Genomic DNA, 17,186 nt, shown 5'->3' with positions numbered 1-17,186 from the left:
GCTGTACACCTAAGTTTGTGTTTTACAGCTTCATATTTTAACTAGTCCTGCATTGTTTTCTGTGTGTCACATATAAGTACATGGTTGTTAGGATGTAAGGCTTCATAGAGGCTTCAGAACTTTACATCTAATGTAAATATTGCTGTGACATCTAACTAGACAATTTGGGTGCCTTAATTACATATTTTATGTTTTACAAGCACATGTGATCATATTGAGCTTATTAACCTTTGGATTCTATACTACCTAGGTTCAAATGCATATAAAGGCTATACAGCCGTCAGAGTATATATATATATTCGTGTATATGACACTTGCTCCCCAAAAGCTATTTAAATTTAGTACAGAGAGCATCGATCTTCAAGCTTATATCGGCTTAATTACATTGACCCCTAAATATGACATATGATGAGATATTAATCACCTATACCGTCCCTAGGCAGCAGGGCATATTTAGTTTAGTTTCCATACTAGATGTCAAAGGAGATCTCAACCTAAATATTAGTAGCTTTACTAAACACAAGATACTCTAGTGCAAATATGCTGCACATTATTTATGCCGGTACTCACATATATACCTGTACAATACAATGTTTACAGTTTCTATACTCTTATTTATCCAGAACCCTATTTTAATACCCAAATGACTACATGGCACTGTTAGTTTAACGGTATAATGGCACCCTTGAAATGTTTCTTAAATATGTGTTGATGGTGATCTCTAGATGACCTCTTTATAGGATAACTGTTCAAATGACGGGGATTTTTTAGATTTTATTTCTCTCGATACCTTCTATTTAATAGCTGTTCACTTTTCCTCTCTCCTTGATTATGGCTGATCACATGCTCATAATCCTCGAAATTACCCGAACAGATAACACCTATGTGACACTAAGTTTAAAACCCATGCTAGTTAGCTGGCTCCTTAAGTTTTTAACCCCCCATCCATTAATATACTCTGACATTTCTTAACTGTGTTCAGAGTGTTACCTCGCGGTTTATCTTGCAAACACCACAATTGCAATCATACCCTTCTATTCAGATCTCCAATAGTTTTAATACGACAATCACAGGCCCAAGAGTGGCCTCTATAACATCAGGAGATAGCTATATTTCAATATGATGTTATAACAGTTTGTATATTATATACCATAGCTTATATACAATATATTTGTTTACTCAGTTAAATATTTACTTATGCTTGACTTTAGAAGGGTTTGACATTGAAATAAAAATAAATATGAGGTTCATCATTTGAGACACAAGAGTGGTCTCCTTTTGATAGGTATCTAGTCTATTGGGCAGGTGATATGAATATTAATATGCTTATAATATGTAACATAGACATGTAACGTATATCTTGCTAATTGAAAATGTTCTCATGTTGAATGCAATGTTTACCTGTCCTGAACTGAAAGACATGTAATGTATAGCTTGTTGATTGAAAATGTTCTCATGTTGAATGCAATGTTTACCTGTCCTGAACTGAAAGACATGTAATGTATATCTTGCTGATTGAAAATTTTCTCATGTTGAATGCAATGTTTACCTGTCCTGAACTGAACCTCAATAAAAATTATTTAAAAAAGAAAAAAAAAAACGAAAAGCATTTGTTGCTGCCCATCATTAAGGGAAGAGTTATAAGGCCATTTCCAAACAATTAAACGTCCATCATTTTACAGTAGGAAAGATTATTCACAAGTGGAAAACATTCGAGACATTTGCCAATCTTCCCAGGAGTGGACGTCCCAGCAAATTCACCCCAAGGTCAGACTGTGCAAGGCTCAGAGAAATTGCAAAAAAACCAAGAGTTAAATTTCAGACTCAGGCCTCAGCATGTTAATTGTTAAAGTTCATGACAGTACAATTAGAAAAAGACTGAACAAGTATGGTTTGTATGGAAGGGTTGGCAGGAGAAAGTCTCTTCTCTCTAAAAAAAACATGGCAGCACGGCTTTGGTTGGCAAAGTTGAATCTGAACAAACCACAAGACTTCTGGAACAATGTCCTTTGGACAGACGAGACCAAAGTGGAGCTGTATGGCCATAATGCACAGCGCCATGTTTGGTGAAAATGAAACACAGCATATCAGCACAAACACCTCATACCAACTGTCAAGCATAGTGGTGTAGGGGTGATGATTTTGGCTTGTTTTGCAGCTACACCAGCAAATCTATAACAGAATGGCTGAAAAAGAAAAGAATCAAGGTTTTGCAATGGCCCAGTCAAAGTCCAAACCTTAACCCGATAGAAATGCTGTGGCGGGACCTTAAGAGAGCTGTGCATAAACAAATGCCCGCAAACCTCAATGAACTGAAGCAACGATGTGAGAGAACGATAAAGTCATACAGAAAATTATTACTTAAAAAAAAATAATAATATATATATATAATTTTAGGATTAATTCCTGGTCTGACTTTATATTATTCTACTTTATTGTATAATAACAATATAGTAATTTTAGTTATCATAGCCATATGTATTAAGGATCTTCTCACCATAACTATGTAACAGATTAGCAGCTGTTCTGAATATTAGTACTAGGTATGAGTATTATGTTAGATGTGTATCAATATATACAACATCTCACTAGCCATTGGATAGGAATAGAGTGCCCATATATATATATAGACATAAATCAAACATATAGGTCTGCGTATCGTTTTTGCATTATAGGAAGTAACATTATATGTAAATGCAAACAATGATATAGTTCACTTAATTGTAGTGCAATGAAGATAAACATGAGAAACCTGAGTTATATATTTGACTATGCCGTATCTATCCCTCCCCTTCTATAGATTAATAAATCTGGAGATGATCAATCGTATATAAATTGAATGATTCTTCCTCAATGATGTAGGAAGTGGGTAGACAAGTTAGAGTGGAATTGTTTGAAAGATTTGTATTGAGAAAAAGGGATGAAGAATTGGATATGTTAGCCTTCATGAAGGATTTGTAATGCCGCATAGAGGGTGCGTATCTATTTGGGGTATTTTATTGTAAATGTATTTGTTAAAGTTTTTGTAGTTTGCACTACTAGTTGACAGATTGTATTCTTATTGGAGGTTGTATTTTTACAAATGATTGGTTAATTCAGTCTTTAAATATGACTCCAGCTGATCCTCATATCGCTCAGAAACATGAAGCAAACGTGCATTTATGTAAGTTGAAATTGTAAATTAGATTATATATTTTTAATGTTTTTAATAAATTGATTGGCTTACTATACTGGAGTCTACAATCAGTACACTGACTACCTAAAGGGGAGCAGCAGCATGGAACCCTTGAGGAAGTGGAGACCGGAGACCAGTGAGATGAGATACTGTGAGATCTCAGCATGCTATAATCAGCACGATCAGTGCTGGCTTACTTGTGAGTTATTTATTTTACTTATATACCAAGGGGTGGTTACAGAGTGAGTTGTCTGCACTAGGAGGCGTCCTTCTTTTTATTTTTTATTAGTCACCAAAGGATTGGTATATTAGGGAAGGAGCTGCCTTTTACACTACATCCCAGCTCTTTGACACTGGTGAATTGGAATTTTAGAAAAAAGAGAACTATTGGACCAAAAAGATCCGAACATCATTTCCCTAGTGAACTGGAACTTTAATACAAGGTGACATCAGCCTGTCTCCTATGTAGACTTGGGGGCATCTTATTTTTATACAAACAGATTTGGCACCCTCTAGACTCTGGATAAACAGATTGTTTTGTACAGTAAATCACCCTCTTGGTCTCATTACTCACCTAGATTTAGGAATCTCCTTTCCTAAAAAACAAAATAAAAATAATGTTATGACTTTATCAGACCAAGCTCTGGTCTAAAATAGAGACAATTTTAAATGCAATAGCCTAAAGTAGTATAATGTTGCCATCAAGTCTTTGCATAGGGTTGTTATATGTTCCACAATCACACATTTTTGCATGGTCTTCAAAAAACATTTAAAGGGACATTATACACTAGATTTTTCTTTCCATAAATGTTTTGTAGATGATCCATTTATATAGCCCATGCATAAATGTATAGTTTTGCTTATTTTTTAAATAACATTGCTCTGATTTTCAGACTCCTAACCAAGCCCCAAAGATTTAGGAGAATACTGATGTATACCTACTCCAGCTTGATCCTTTTTGTGTAAAGGGTATTTTCATATTCAGAGGAAGGGGGAGGGGAAAAGGGTCTCTTTTTCAATGGGTGTTCCAGCTAACCTTTTAACAGATGTTCACAATTATATAACATTATTTTGTAGGTTTACTGTCACCTTAAGATACAATAGTCAAGCACAGTAAGCACAGGAAAAGATAGGTGTAAATGTATTCAAATAAAAATATTTAGCAGAGAGTGAAATGCATTTTTTAATTATACAAATTATGAAAATTTTAAACCACAAATATAGAAATATTGTAATGTACCCCTATTAAGATATATCAATAATTAAATCAGTTGTAGGCTTTATTGCCTTTAACAATAATGGGAACATGTTGTGTTTTTTTTATATTTTGGTGGATCTGGAGGCATGGGGGATGTGACATTTGAGAGTTAATTTATTCCAACAATATAGTAATAAGCATCAGGTACTGAGACAAAGAACTGCTAATTGTCTAAAACAATAGGTCCCTACTAATGTGCAGAAATACAAAGGAGAGTTAAAGAGACCAGTCGTCACCTGCTTGTTGTTGACAAAAGGAACAGTTGATTGATTGGGCTATTTTTCTTCTGTAATTGAAGAGAAGGAAACCGCATATGAGAAGCAGAACCAGAAGAGATACGGAGAGTGATGGGGTGAGGATTCCATGTAGTGTGCCTGAAAAGAAAAAACAGCAGAATAAGCAGCAATAATGACTAAGGGCCAGATTACAAGTGGAGCGCTAAATATTGCTTTCATAAAAGCGATATTTGTGCTCCACTGTTTAATACCAGCACACGCTAATGTGTGTTGGTATTACATGTTATCAGGAATGCAAATGCGACCTTGTGTTCTCATTGCTTGGAAGCATTGTGCTCACGAGGGCGCGCTTCCATAGGCTAAAATGGGAGCATTAGAACCTAAGCGCAGCGAAGGGGGTAAGAAGCGCAGCGATGGGGGTAAGTAGTGATGGCAGCAAATTTAAATACATATATATATGATTATATATATTTATGTGTAAATATGTGTATATACACATATTAACACATAAATATATATGTATTTAAACATATACATATATATTTACTGGGAACACACAGTTCCCATAGACCCCAATGTAAAGGCACTTTTCAGTGCCGGTTTTTTTTCTAACAACCCACTCACACCAACTTTAGCCCCAAAATACTGCCTAGAGCAGTTATTTTATTAAAAAATAAAGATGCTGCTATCTTTATTTTTTTTTATAAAATACACTATACTGTATTTTGGGGGGCATTTGGGGCATCTGGTTAATTTTTTAAGCACTAATTGCTACCGCAAACTCACAGTAGCAATAACCAGCCCCTTGTAATGGCTGATTAATTATCTCGCGCCCGCAAACGGCAAATTTGCATGTTTGTAGGCATGCGATAATTTAGTGCTCCACTTGTAATCTAGTGTTTTGCAGACACTGAAAAATAAGTAAAAAAAACCATACATAATCAGGCGCTTATGTATTCTTGCACCCTGTGACATAAATATTGTGAATACATAGATATCAGTTTTATCAGTATTGTGCACTCTCAGCTAGTTTGCAAAATACACAGCAAGAGTTATACATTTTTGCAGTAGCTGCACTGCTCTATATTATTCATAAGGGCTTTTCTATGACAATGTTTTAACATCCCCATGGCAAATGAGCAGTTTTGTAAGTCAGAAGAAAAGAGAATAGGGCCTATCTATCAAGCTCCGAATGGAGCATGACGGCCCGTGTTTCTGGCGAGCCTGCAGGCTTGTCAGAAACAGCAGTTATGAAGCAGCGGTCTAAAGACCGCTGTTCCATAACCCTGTCCACCTGCAATCGGGTTGATTGACATCTCCCTGCTGACGGCCCATTGGCCGCGAGTCTGCAGGGGGCGGCTTTGCACCAGCAGCTCTTGTGCGCTGCTGGTGCAATGCTGAATACGGAGAGCGTATTTTTCTCCGCATTCAGCGATGTCTGTCCGACAGACATTTCATAAATAGGCCTCAATATAGTTACATATTTAATAATTTTAACTCTAACATTAGAAATTACTAATTAAAGGTATATGAAACCCCCCCCAAAAAAATTGTGATTCAGAGCATACAATTAAAAAAAAAAGAAAACATTTTCAATTTACTTCTTTTATCAAATTCATTAAATGAAAAAAAAAGAAAATACCATAACGCATCAAATAATTTTTTAACATATTTCGGTCAAAGGGGTAGATTTATTAAATGCTGGGCGGACATGATTCACTGTAGCGAATAATATCCGCCCGACATCGCTAAATGCTGACAGGTTATGCTGTTGACATTTAACATTGCACAAGCATTTCTTGTGAAATGCTTGTGCAATGCCGCCTCCTGCACATCAGCCGCTAGCAGGGGGTGTTAATCATCCCGATCGGATTGGATCAGGATGATTGCAGTCCGCCTAAAAGGTGGCGGACAAGTTAAGGAGCAGCAGTCTTATGACCGCTGCTTAACTTCAGTTTCTGGCGAGCCGGAAACTTCGGGCAGAGACAGCAGCATCTGCTTCTTGTTAAATCTAGCCCAAAATGTTTTTTAATCCCTTTAGAGTCAGAAGTGCAAACTATTTTTATAAGGTAAGTTTGGTTATATTTGTGAGAATGCAACATTATGAGTTTTATTGGATTCCTTTTCACAGGTTTTTGTTGTCTTTGCAATTGAAATTCCCAACAACAACTTTTTAGGAACAGACAGAGCCATCTTATAGAGGAAGTGTTTAAGTATGAGAGATTTCTCAAGGTCTTGCTTCCTTTCAAAATCTGGTATTTGTATATACTTTATTAAAACATTTGTAAGTTTGCGGAAATAGCATGTGGTTTTGTGTATGGTAGCTGAACGTGGTTTTATTTTGATTGCACAATACATTTAGCAAAACATAAGTTATTGTAAACTTGTCCTTACAAGGTAAACTTACAAACAGATATTGCAGGAACTAAAGTGAGAGTTTATAAACATTAAGTATGATCATAAATTAAGATGACAGTCACTTCTGACAGACCTATAAAGTATCCATATAATCATTAATCTTACCTGATACACCTAATACGGTGACAGTCAAGATATTGCTCTGTGCGGTGAAAATCCTGTTAGGTGAGACCATGTTGCTGGCCTGGCACTGGTAAGTTCCACCATGCTGAAGCTGGACAGACTTTACATGTAACACCATCCCCATTTCTGTGATCTGGTAAAGCCCAGATCTCTCATCCACCTCCTCTTTGTTGTGGAACCACATAAAATTTGGTGATGTGCCAAGTTCCACAGAACAGTTGAAGGTCATAGAGTCTTGAGCTTTCACATCCAAAGTGCCATTTTTCACAGTAATCATGGCATGAGCAACAGGCACTGTTAGAAAAAGAGCCGTTAGGTGATGTGTATGTCTCTTTTGAAGATTTCTGGTTGTCAAAGAACACCCCAAATCCCACATTTAACCCCCAATCTGCTTTCAGTTTCTATTTCCTTGCTGTGAACGGTGTTCAGATTTATCTCACATAATGGATGTTCCTGGAGCCCATTAGTTTATAGTATACGTGAACTTTTCATCAGTGTTCATTGCCATAATAAATCATTTTGTTCTGGACTCTGCATCTCATTACTTACCACTATACTGCAGCATCTCAGTAGTAGCTATTGCTTCTGTTTATAAAACTCAAATAGCTATACAAAGCAGCTCTGGGGGGCAATCTTCTCCCACCATCAATTAATTTTATTTTTGAGAATCTGATTCTGAATCTGATTACTTTGATGATGATGATGATGATGATGATGATGATTTCTCTGATCCATCTGAGCAGGTACCAGTTTGGTATGTGCATACATTTAAAGCATCTCAACAACAGTAAATGAAGCCCCAAACATTACACCACACATAAGTAGGGTTGGCGAGTGCCCAGTAATGAACTGCATAGTCCAATATTACAACTGAACCAATTGTGACTGAGATCTGATGCAAATATATGATGAGAAGATACAGATCAAGTCTTATTTGTGGTCTAATGTAGGAGAAAAATCTGTTAGGTGGTTAATGGCTAAGTGTCTGATGTGAGGTCGGCTGGGGCCCTATAAATGACAAAAAACGATATAGGCAAAGGGATGAAATTTTAAATTGGATGTGGACTGATTACTGACAAAAGCAGTGGAGCCATGGGGTATGATTTCAGTTCTTACAACAGCACCATCTTCCTCTTACACTGGTCATAAACCAAATATTTTATCAAGGACAGCTGGCAATATTGCACATAAACTGAAAGAGGAAAATAAATTCTCAAATACCAGTGAAACAAATGTGTTTTTAGTACATATAAACTACTAAGTACTACAGGCTAGATTATGAGTGGTGCACTAACTGTTGCGCGCAAGTGATATAACGGAAATAGCGCACGGTTTACGAGTTGGAAGTAAATGCATTCGCTTGAGCACAATCGCGATTTACGCTCGCCGGGTTAGTGTGACTTGAGAGCTTGCGTAGGGGAAGAAAAACACAACATAAATACACTTCAAAGTAAGTTACAATCATATAAACACTGTCTGATAAAAATTATTTTAAAAAAAATCTTAAAAAGTTATAATGGTTCAAAGATATACGGTATAAGGTGTGGGGAAAAAAAAGGCTGCAAAAGGCTTTAACATATATATATATATAAATATATATATATATATATATATATATATATATATATATATATATAGAGAGATAGAGAGAGAGAGAGATGTGTGTACATATGTATTTAAGTATTTATGTGTTTTACTGTATATTTACTGTACATATTTAACATTCCAATGTTCTTCACTTACAGGATAATGTACTTTTTATTGTAAACACATATTTCTATATATAGATATATAGGTACAGTATAGATATATATAGAAATATGTATTTTCAATAAAAAGTACATTGTTCTGTATGGCCTAGATTTAGAGTTCGGCGGTAGCCGTCAAAACCAGCGTTAGAGGCTCCTAACGCTGGTTTTAGGCTACCGCCGGTATTTGGAGTCATTGATTAAAGGGAATCAAGTTCAATCAGAATCAAGTTCAATCCGATTGGCTGATCCAATCAGCCAATCAGATTGAGCTCGCATTCTATTGGCTGTTCCGATCAGCCAATAGAATGCGAGCTCAATCTGATTGGCTGATTGGATCAGCCAATCGGATTGAACTTGATTCTGATTGGCTGATTCCATCAGCCAATCAGAATATTCCTACCTTAATTCCGATTGGCTGATAGAATCCTATCAGCCAATCGGAATTCGAGGGACGCCATCTTGGATGACGTCCCTTAAAGGAACCGTCATTCGTCGTCTAGTCGTCGGAAGAAGAGGATGGATCCGCGCTGGAGGTCTTCAAGATGGAGCCGGTCGTCATCGGATGGAAGAACATAGAAGATGCCGCTTGGAGAAGATGTTTGCCGGTCCGGATGTCCTCTTCTTGCCGGATAGGAGGAAGACTTTGGAGCACCGGATTATGGATCGCCAACCCCCGCTTGGGTTGGATGAAGATCTTGGAGCCAGGACGGATCGGTGATACCTGGATGGTGAAGACAAGGTAGGAAGATCTTTAGGGGATTAGTGTTAGGTTTATTTAAGGGGGTTTGGGTTAGATTAGGGGTATGTGGGTGGTGGGTTGTAATGTTGGGGGGGGGTATTGTATGTTTTTTTTTACAGGCAAAAGAGCTGAAATTCTTGGGGCATGCCCCGCAAAGGGCCCTGTTCAGGGCTGGTAAGGTAAAAGAGCTTGTAATTTTTGTATTTTAGAATAGGGTAGGGAATTTTTTATTTTGGGGGTCTTTGTTATTTTATTAGGGGGCTTAGAGTAGGTGTAATTAGTTTAAAATTGTTGTAATATTTTTCTTATGTTTGTAAATATTTTTTTATTTTCTGTAACTTAGTTCTTTTTTATTTTTGTACTTTAGCTAGTTTATTTAATTGTATTTATTTGTAGGAATTGTGTTTAATTAATTTATTGATAGTGTAGTGTTAGGTTAATTGTAGGTAATTGTAGGTAGTTTATTTAATTATTTTATTGATAGGGTAGTGTTAGGTTTAATTATATCTTAGGTTAGGATTTATTTTACAGGTAAATTTGTAATTATTTTAACTAGGTAACTATTAAATAGTTCTTAACTATTTAATAGCTATTGTACCTGGTTAAAATAAATACAAAGTTGCCTGTAAAATAAATATTAATCCTAAAATAGCTATAATATAAATGTAATTTATATTGTAGCTATATTAGGATTTATTTTACAGGTAAGTATTTAGCTTTAAATAGGAATCATTTATTTAATAAGAGTTAATTTATTTCGTTAGATAAAAATTATATTTAACTTAGGGGGGTGTTAGTGTTAGGGTTAGACTTAGCTTTAGGGGTTAATACATTTATTAGAATAGCGGTGAGCTCCGGTCGGCAGATTAGGGGTTAATAAGTGTAGGTAGGTGTCGGCGACGTTGTGGGGGGCAGATTAGGGGTTAATAAATATAACATAGGGGTCGGCGATGTTAGGGCAGCAGATTAGGGGTACATAGGGATAACGTAGGTGGCGGCGGTTTACGGAGCGGCAGATTAGGGGTTAAAAGTGTAATGCAGGGGTCAGCGATAGCGGGGGCGGCAGATTAGGGGTTAATAAGTGTAAGGCTAGGGGTGTTTAGACTCGGGGTACATGTTAGAGTGTTAGGTGCAGACGTAGGAAGTGTTTCCCCATAGGAAACAATGGGGCTGCGTTAGGAGCTGAACGCTGCTTTTTTGCAGGTGTTAGGTTTTTTTTCAGCTCAAACAGCCCCATTGTTTCCTATGGGAGAATCGTGCACGAGCACGTTTTTGAGGCCGGCCGCGTCCGTAAGCAACTCTGGTATCGAGAGTTGTATTTGCGGTAAAAATGCTCTACGCTCCTTTTTTGGAGCCTAACGCAGCATTTGTTTGAACTCTCGATACCAGAGTTAAATTTATGGTGCGGCCAGAAAAAAACCCGCGGAGCGTTAACAGCCCTTTTACCGCCAAACTCCAAATCTAGCCGCATGTGAGGAACATTGAAATGTGGACTATTCATAATGCTTGTCAGATTAGCACACGAGGGGTAGGGATTGTTTTTTTTTCTGGCTTCTCCATTGACTTCTATGGGGAGTAGCGGTTGCAATATTTGGTAAGCACGCATCAGTGTCGCTTGTGCGCAAACTTTGTACTTTCAACTCATAATACGCACACTATCTGACTTGCGCAAAAACCCTCTGTCTAGCTAAATTTAGCGCTTCCACTTGTAATCTAGCCCTAAGTCAGCAAAGATTCATAGATACCTTGTGTTAGTTTAAGAAAGTACATTTTTTTAAAAAAAATGTTGTTAAAAATGATGATGAGCTAAATTTTGTAAACACATTTGTAAATAGTGCAGACAAATGATGGCTATGAAAACAAATGATGAGAAGTGTGATCCCCAATCACTATAACAAACTGCCAGATGCAAATAAAATAAGATTTTAAAACTTACCGATGATAGACAAAGTGACTTCATTGCTGAGGCTTGAGTTAGAGATATCATTGTGGGAATCACAATAATACAGTCCAGCCACTTTCACATTGGCAATGTTCAATCTCAGATGTGCCCCTCCTTTCTGATTAACAGTGATGTTTCTTACGACCATCCCCATATGGTAGAATTGATAGTGTATGGGGAGGGAGCCCCTGTCTGACAAACAGACAAAATCTACATCATCTCCTATAGCAACTTCACTGAGGTTGATCATCAGTGTTGGCTTTGAAACTTGAACTATTAGAAGAAAAAAAAACTTTATTAAGTAGAATTAATGGTCCAATAAAAAAAAAGATTTTCTATTTAAACTAATTATTGTAAAATATCTTATTTTTTACATACTGTAGAGATGTTCATGTGATATTTTCTAGTCAGACACTTTCAAGTGATTCAGCATTTGGGTAGCATGTCCCTTTAAACAGTATGTATTGGGGCAGCGCCTAGCCGTGTACAGGAATGGTCGCATAGCTGTAATGCTCCGTGCAGGATATATGGCAGAGGAATAATAGACATGGTCTAGCTGGACACACTAACACCAACTACCCTAATTGACCCCTAGAAAGATTGTGGGAATCAGCGGATGACTCCGCATACCAGTCCCGAGCGCGCACAGCAAAGATAAATGTGAAAGAACTCTGGGCGCAAATGGAGTCAGCGCCATTTTGACACGCCACGAGGGATAACGGACCAACACAGTAATATACGGAGCCAACAGCGGATGAGAACAAATAGAGATCAGGGTCTCTGGGGCAGTAACCTGCTCTGCAAACCGGTACTGGGACTCTATGTAACAGCAGGAGAACGATATCAGAGGGTAAGGCTTCAGCTCCATTACATGATAACATGCAGCGCCATCAAAGATAGTCTAACAAGACTGGGCTCCCTCGCTTAGAAAATTAAGTATAACAAGCCCCCTCAAATACTAAATACACTACTGACTAAACTGTACAACAGGTGGTGAGAGACCCTGGAAAGCTGCAAGGCTATAAGAATACACCGGAAGATGGGTTAATACCCGACAGGTCTCACACTAATCTTGGGGGGCAGCGATGCTGGTAGGATAAAGACACTGCTTAACTGGGGTAAAGAAGTCATAGGAACATTAGTACATACGCAACTGCCAAGAGTCTGAGAAATATCATACAGCCTCACTCCATTTGAGCCCTCACTGATAACACTGTCACATACGGAGATAACCATGGCTGCTAGGAAGCCAAATAAAACACCCTCTGCTGGAAGATCAGCAACAGCAAGCTTGTTTTTCAGGCCTTCTAAGGGGGATAAAGCAGCAGAACCACAGGAGACAGATCGGGAGGCTGATATAGAGGCAGACACAGATCCGCAAAGTAGCGCTATAGATCCAGCCCCAGTCACAAAAGAAGATATCAAAGCTCTTGTCTCGAAGCAGGACTTTAATAAATATTTTGAGAAAATGTGGGACAAGATGGACTCTTTTCAAACCACAATTACTAATAGCTTAGCAGAGTTCAGACGTGAGATATCAGATCTGGGTACAAGGGTGATGGCACTCGAAGATAACAATGACACAATGGAAGAAAATATATCAGCCATATCTCAGAAATCTCAAGATCATCAGCAAGAAATAGTTATTCTCCACGACAAAATGGAGGATTTAGAGAATCGTTCACGTAGAAGCAATATACGCATTAAGGGAGTCCCTGAGACAATTACTCACTTAGATTTACAAAACTATCTCAGAGGGCTGTTCCAGGCAATCACAGGCAGTGAGACAGAAGACAACTTCCAGCTGGAAAGAGCACATAGGGCCCTCAAAGCCAAACCAAAAGGAGACTACCCACCCAGGGACATAATAGTCAAGATGCTCAGGTTCCCAGAAAAAGAAGCCATTCTACAGGCAGCGAGGAAGAATCCCACCTTCAAGTACCAAGGAGTAGTGGTCCAATTCTATCAGGACTTGTGTGTCCGCACTTTACAGAGAAGGGGTAAACTGAGACCACTCACTCAGCTACTTCGCAAGAACCAAATAAACTATCGATGGGGCTTCCCCTTTGCCCTATGTATCCTGCATGAAGGCAAAACCCTGACGATACGAGACAGACAAGATGTACCCGAAATCTGTGCTTATCTTAATCTAGAGGCCCCAGACTTACAGCCAAGCAACTCCTGAGAGGGAAGGCAACAGGCAAAAAGCAGAAACAAGCAAGAAGCCAAAGAGGACGAAAGTCCCCAAAAAGAAACCGAAATGAAAGCGGCGGAATCAGTGACTGCAAGAAGGCATCTATGGTTTTCCCTCAACAGTTCCCCGTGGATGCAAGAAGCAGATGAGTATAAAGAGATTTTATTTTCCCTACTGCAGAGACTATAGACTTCCTCAAATATAGGAAACGATTAATGAGCAGAGTCAATGGTAATGCTGTAACTAGGTCTTAGAGCGATCCTCATGGGATGGAATTGACTAGGTTTATAAGTTAAACATAATTGGGTGAGATCAGGAGATAGGGGAAACCCTCATAAATGAGGAATCTCAGATGGTAAATCCCTTTTTATGTATTAAGAAGAGATATTAATGATGATGCTGATTACACCATTAACCACACCGTTAGGTGTCCTAGAAAAAGGTTATCCTTTAATGCCAAAACTGAAACTACAGTATGCAAGTTAAAACTGCATTACTAGTTGAGTTTATTCTATTTTTGGATGTCTATGCAAAGTTTAATCCATGTTCAGGAGCTCCTCCTGAAATCTCATTTCTGTTATTTTTGTTTTTACAGGTTGATGTTTATTATTTATTGTTATTTATGTGTGGTCACTAGGGTCTCTGGAAGGTACATAACAGTCATTCAATCCAATAAGGTCCAATCTAACACTAAGGCTCATAAGATGCAACGGCCTAACAAAAACAAATGACACAGGCACCACTCACTATCCTCTCACATAATGTGAGGGGTTTAAACACTAATATAAAACGCAAGGTGGCTCTCAATCAATATATCAAACTAAGAGCGAAAATTATATTTCTACAAGAGACCCACTTTACGCAAACTATAATCCCCAAATTTTGGCACAAACACTTCCCCATTCACTACCATTCAACTACAGATAAAAAAATAAGAGGAGTGTCTATCCTCATTCACTCATCCCTTCAGTTTGCAACAGAGGAAGTGATAACAGACCCGGGGGGTAGATATATTATTGTCAGAGGGAGAATACAAGACACAAGGGTAACTCTATGTAATGTATATGCGCCAAACGAGCAGCAACACATATTTTTTCGCCAGATCTCACACCACCTCACCCAATGGTCCCAGACCAGAACAATCTTGGCGGGTGACTTTAATATCCCATTGACACCTAAGCTGGGAACACCGGGGAATAAAATCTCACATAAGCAACTCAGGAAGACATCCATTGCCAAATCTATACAAGAAATAGTAAATATACATAACTTAGTGGACACTTGGGAAACATTACATGGCACTACAACAGATCACACTTACTACTCACATGTGCACGATAAATACACCAGACTAGATTATATTTTGGTAAGCCAGACCCTTATCCCCAACATCACAAACTCACATATTCACCCTTGTGTGTGGCCTGACCACTCAGTGGTTCAGACGGAGCTGACAGGTCTAATCGGTTCTCAGAGACAAAGATCCTGGACTTATGACCCGAACCTATTGGGCAAAGAATTCATTCACAAGGAAAAGCTTAAAAACATGACAGAATACTGGCAAAATAATGAGAACTCCACTATTAACCCAATCTCCTCCTGGGCAGCACACAAACCATATATTAGGGGGTTCTGATTAAAGAAAAAGTGAAACTAGTTAGAATAACTAATAACACCATAGACCAGCTCCAGGCAGAGATTCAGTCTCTGGAGACACAACACAGACGAACACGATCCTCCACCGTATTTAAGATACTCCAAACTAAGAGAAGAATTCAGGAGAAAGTCTTAAACGACTCAGCCATTAGAGCCATTCAGAGACTAAAGACCAACTATTTTATGTACTCAAACAAACCTGATAAATATTTAGCTAACAAATTAAGAGAGAGGACAAAGACTCATTCTATCCCGATCATACAACACACAGGCGGTTCAAAGACCGCCAATCCACAAGATATTTCAGATACTTTCGCCACTTTCTATGAAAAATTATATGACGGTAGGAAAGTTCAACACTCTAACCAAACACGAGACCTGTTAACAGCCTTTCTACAACACACTGATCTTAAGGTAATTAGCTCCTCAGACAAAGACACTCTAAACGAAGAAATCTCTACTCAGGAGATATTAGCTGTCATAAAAGACCTTAAGACGGGGAAAGCAGCGGGCCCAGACGGTCTCCCCAGTGAATACTACAAACTTTTCAAAAATACATTAATCCCACATCTCAAAAAATTTTGCAATGATGTAATGCAGGGAGTGGAAATACCAGTAGACATACTTAGAGCTAAAATAGTGGTGATCCCTAAACCAGGGAAAGACCCAACACTATGTCAAAATTATAGACCAATCTCCCTTATCAATCAGGACATAAAAATACTTACAAAAATATTGTCCAACAGGCTTCAGAAGTTACTACCAGACTTAATACACCCAGATCAGGTGGGGTTCATACAAGGGAGAGAAGCCCCAGACAACATACGAAGGACAATAGACCTGACGGAGTTCCTGGTGGCTGGAAGAATGCCTTCTCTGCTCTTATCACTGGACGCAGAGAAGGCGTTTGATCGGGTGGACTGGCTATACATGTTTGAGGTTCTTTCCAGAATGGGTTTTGAAGGAGCTTTCGTACAGGCGATTAAGGGATTATATTCTCTACCCATGGCTACGATTAGTGCAGCAGGATATCAGTCGAGACATATAAAGATAAGGAACGGCACAAGACAAGGCTGTCCATTGTCTCCACTCCTGTTTGAATTATGTATCGAGCCTCTTGCTTCCAGTATTAGGTGTTCAGAAGATATCAGGGGGGTCAATATAGGTCAATCTAAATACAAGTTGTCGCTCTTTGCCGATGATATACTATTGACATTGACTAAGCCTCTAGATTCTTTAACATACCTTTACAGGACCCTGCAAGAGTTCTCTAGAATATCAGGATATAAAATTAATTTAGATAAGAGCGAAGCATTGTCACTATCGCTACCACCCCACACAAAAAAATTGATAGAGATTAATTTCAACCTTAAGTGGGTGAAAAACTCTATCTCATATTTGGGGACCAAAATATCAGATTCCTACGATAAATTATATACCTTAAACTATATCCCACTATATAAGACCATAAGAAAAAATATTGGGAAATGGAAGGGAGGCGGCTTTTCCTGGTATGGGCGACTATCAACTATCAAAATGAATATATTCCCCAGGATATTATATTTATTTAGGGCTCTTCCGATCAAAATCCCCTCTCCAGACATACAAAGACTACAGTCTGATCTACACTCTTTTCTCAGAGGAGATAGAAAGGCTAGAATAGCATCACATGTTCTTGCACACCATAGACAACT

General features: G+C 38.2%; 1 protein-coding gene across 3 annotated transcripts in view; it reads right to left on the bottom strand.

Moving 5' to 3' along the window:
- Positions 1-17,186, bottom strand: part of LOC128651755 (Fc receptor-like protein 5) — a 291,106-nt gene that overhangs the window by 37,803 nt on the left and 236,117 nt on the right. For all 3 annotated transcript variants that reach the window (XM_053704749.1, XM_053704756.1, XM_053704742.1), the window contains 4 exons: positions 11,637-11,915; positions 7,193-7,504; positions 4,670-4,807; positions 3,750-3,771 (listed from right to left, as the gene is read on the bottom strand). In XM_053704749.1, coding sequence (XP_053560724.1) covers positions 3,750-3,771; positions 4,670-4,807; positions 7,193-7,504; positions 11,637-11,915 — 751 coding nt within the window. The remainder of the gene's footprint in view (positions 1-3,749; positions 3,772-4,669; positions 4,808-7,192; positions 7,505-11,636; positions 11,916-17,186) is intronic.

Source organism: Bombina bombina, chromosome 1, assembly GCF_027579735.1.
Source record: "Bombina bombina isolate aBomBom1 chromosome 1, aBomBom1.pri, whole genome shotgun sequence".
Taxonomy (NCBI): domain Eukaryota; kingdom Metazoa; phylum Chordata; class Amphibia; order Anura; family Bombinatoridae; genus Bombina; species Bombina bombina.
Note: the sequence above shows the minus strand (reverse complement) of the source record. Positions and strands in the feature narration are given on the sequence as shown.